The 2026-nt window shown below is 42.6% G+C and overlaps 1 protein-coding gene across 1 annotated transcript; it reads right to left on the bottom strand.

The window, feature by feature from the left end:
- Positions 1-273: 273 nt before the first annotated feature.
- LOC112454646 (general vesicular transport factor p115-like) lies at positions 274-1541 on the bottom strand (the record flags this gene model as incomplete). The annotated part of the gene is given in 5 exon segments (XM_025016147.1): positions 274-389; positions 474-622; positions 706-904; positions 991-1247; positions 1313-1541. Coding segments are annotated over 5 exon segments (950 nt in total), but the record flags the coding sequence as incomplete, so codon positions are not given.
- Between the last annotated feature and the right edge of the window lie 485 nt (positions 1542-2026).

Genomic DNA, 2026 nt, shown 5'->3' with positions numbered 1-2026 from the left:
CGACGGGCAGGAGAAATTGAACGCATTCTTATCGAAGCTTTTCATCCAATCATCCAAGAGTCTTTCTTTATACCAAATATTAATACGCTAAACTATAGATACGAACAACAATGAGAACGACACAGAATCCGTGATGCAAACCAAAGACTGTAATAATGAGAAGACGACTAACGACATTAAATACATCTTGTAATAAGTTTAGCTAACGTTATAAATTATATCGGAAATAGCAACAACATATATAAATAGACCAAGTATTCTTCATGTTTTTGCCATGGAGGGGGTAAAGTCAGGAGTTGGCAGTTTACAACTCCGATAGCCATCAATATATCGCATAGTGCTTGCAATAATCCGCACGTTCTCATAGTTCGTTGACAAGCTGCGACTACCTTCAACGAAACAATTGTTAATAACTAAAGGTAAAAACAGACAAATAATGTAAATTCTATACAGCGCTAATATTTTTGAGCTACCTGAGCAGGACTCGGTGCTACTAGCGCTCGTACAACTCGCACCATGCAGTGAACATTGGACACCTTCTGTGGGCTCCATTCACCAAGATTGTTATCCTCCGTTTCATTGAGAATTTGGAATATCGACGTCAATTTCTGAATATAGTTACCTGTACCGTTGGAATATAAAAATTATTACAGAACGGCAAAAATTATACAAGTTGGTAGAGAAATCCAATGACAAGTATATTACCTTCCTTAAAGAAGTTTTGGTCACTGACGTTTCCCCTGAGATTTAATATCAGCAGGGGGCAATCTTCCACAACAATACCACCATCCGCGTTGCCCTCTTGCTCAATAACATCAAATATGCGATCAAACGCACTTTCAAACGCCACTATCTTTTGTATGTTAGCATTGCCTTTCGTCAATTAAATGAGCAGCAACAAAACCTATATAGCAAGTCTAAATAACATATTACAAGCAAAGCTCTTACTATTCCAGGAGCGTTTGTTCAAAAATAATAAATTTAACATACATCATTGCGTGTAACTTTTCTGCTGTCACTCAGCAAATCCATCAGTTTAGAAACACCCATAGGGCTGACCAGAATTATTTCCTGAATATCTTTAGATCTATTCGCCAGCAAATGCGTCAGTAGCTTCAGAGCTGGCCACCTGACACGGAAGTCAAACTCCTCGAGAAATGTCAGCAACAAACCAACACTGTCCGAGTGCTTAATGAATATTTCTGTAAACTGTTCTCCTATTTGGTTCTTGGAGCCGTGTTTATCGACTGAAATAACGCGAGGCGATCAGACATAAAATTGATTGTGCCAAAGAAATAACGCAGTCTTATACCTACTTCGTCGAATGTTTCAGGATTCGTTATATTGCACAGAGTATCCAAAACCAGGCCGATTATCTCGCAATCTGTCCTGTTTATCTCCAGCACCTGCCTGAGCGCGTCCATTTCCTGAGCACCCAACTCCACGCGATACGTGCCTGATAACGCCTTGAGCGCACGGCAGGCATCTCTTCCGTCGTACAGCAGAGTAGAAGACTGCAGTCTGTCCACTAGTCTCTCCACCTGTATTACAGAAATATTGTAAGATAAATAGCATCGTGAGCTACCTGTAATTAAGTCCGTCGGCCAGGAAACTTTATCGGATAATTAGCAGCGAAGGCGCTCACGACGTTCGTCCAAAACATAGGGAAGTAACCTTCTTCCGGCGCGTGAAAACATGAAATATTCATCGGTTCCCAGTTCCCACTCATCGTATCGGCACCCATCGGCTGCGTACCGGCGGGAGCGGTTTCCAAGACGGATTTTAGGCTACTTTTAATACTCTATTTCTTTCTCGGCGAGATTTCTTTCCACCGCCTGTCGGTGGTCTCGACTCTCTATGTCGCTTCCGCGCTTCCTCCAGCTTCCTCCCAAACACCTCGGACACGTTGCACCCGGTTGCGGGGTGACGAGGTAAAAGGCACGATGTAGCTGAAGCGGAAAGAACAAAGCGATGAACCTGATTGGGTTCGTCATGTTGACTAGACGTCTCGAACGAAGTGTGTGTG

The sequence above is a fragment of the Temnothorax curvispinosus genome, unplaced genomic scaffold (assembly GCF_003070985.1).
Source record: "Temnothorax curvispinosus isolate PA1 unplaced genomic scaffold, ASM307098v1 QBEX01005207.1, whole genome shotgun sequence".
NCBI lineage: Eukaryota > Metazoa > Arthropoda > Insecta > Hymenoptera > Formicidae > Temnothorax > Temnothorax curvispinosus.
This window is presented reverse-complemented; position numbering and strand designations above follow the sequence as displayed.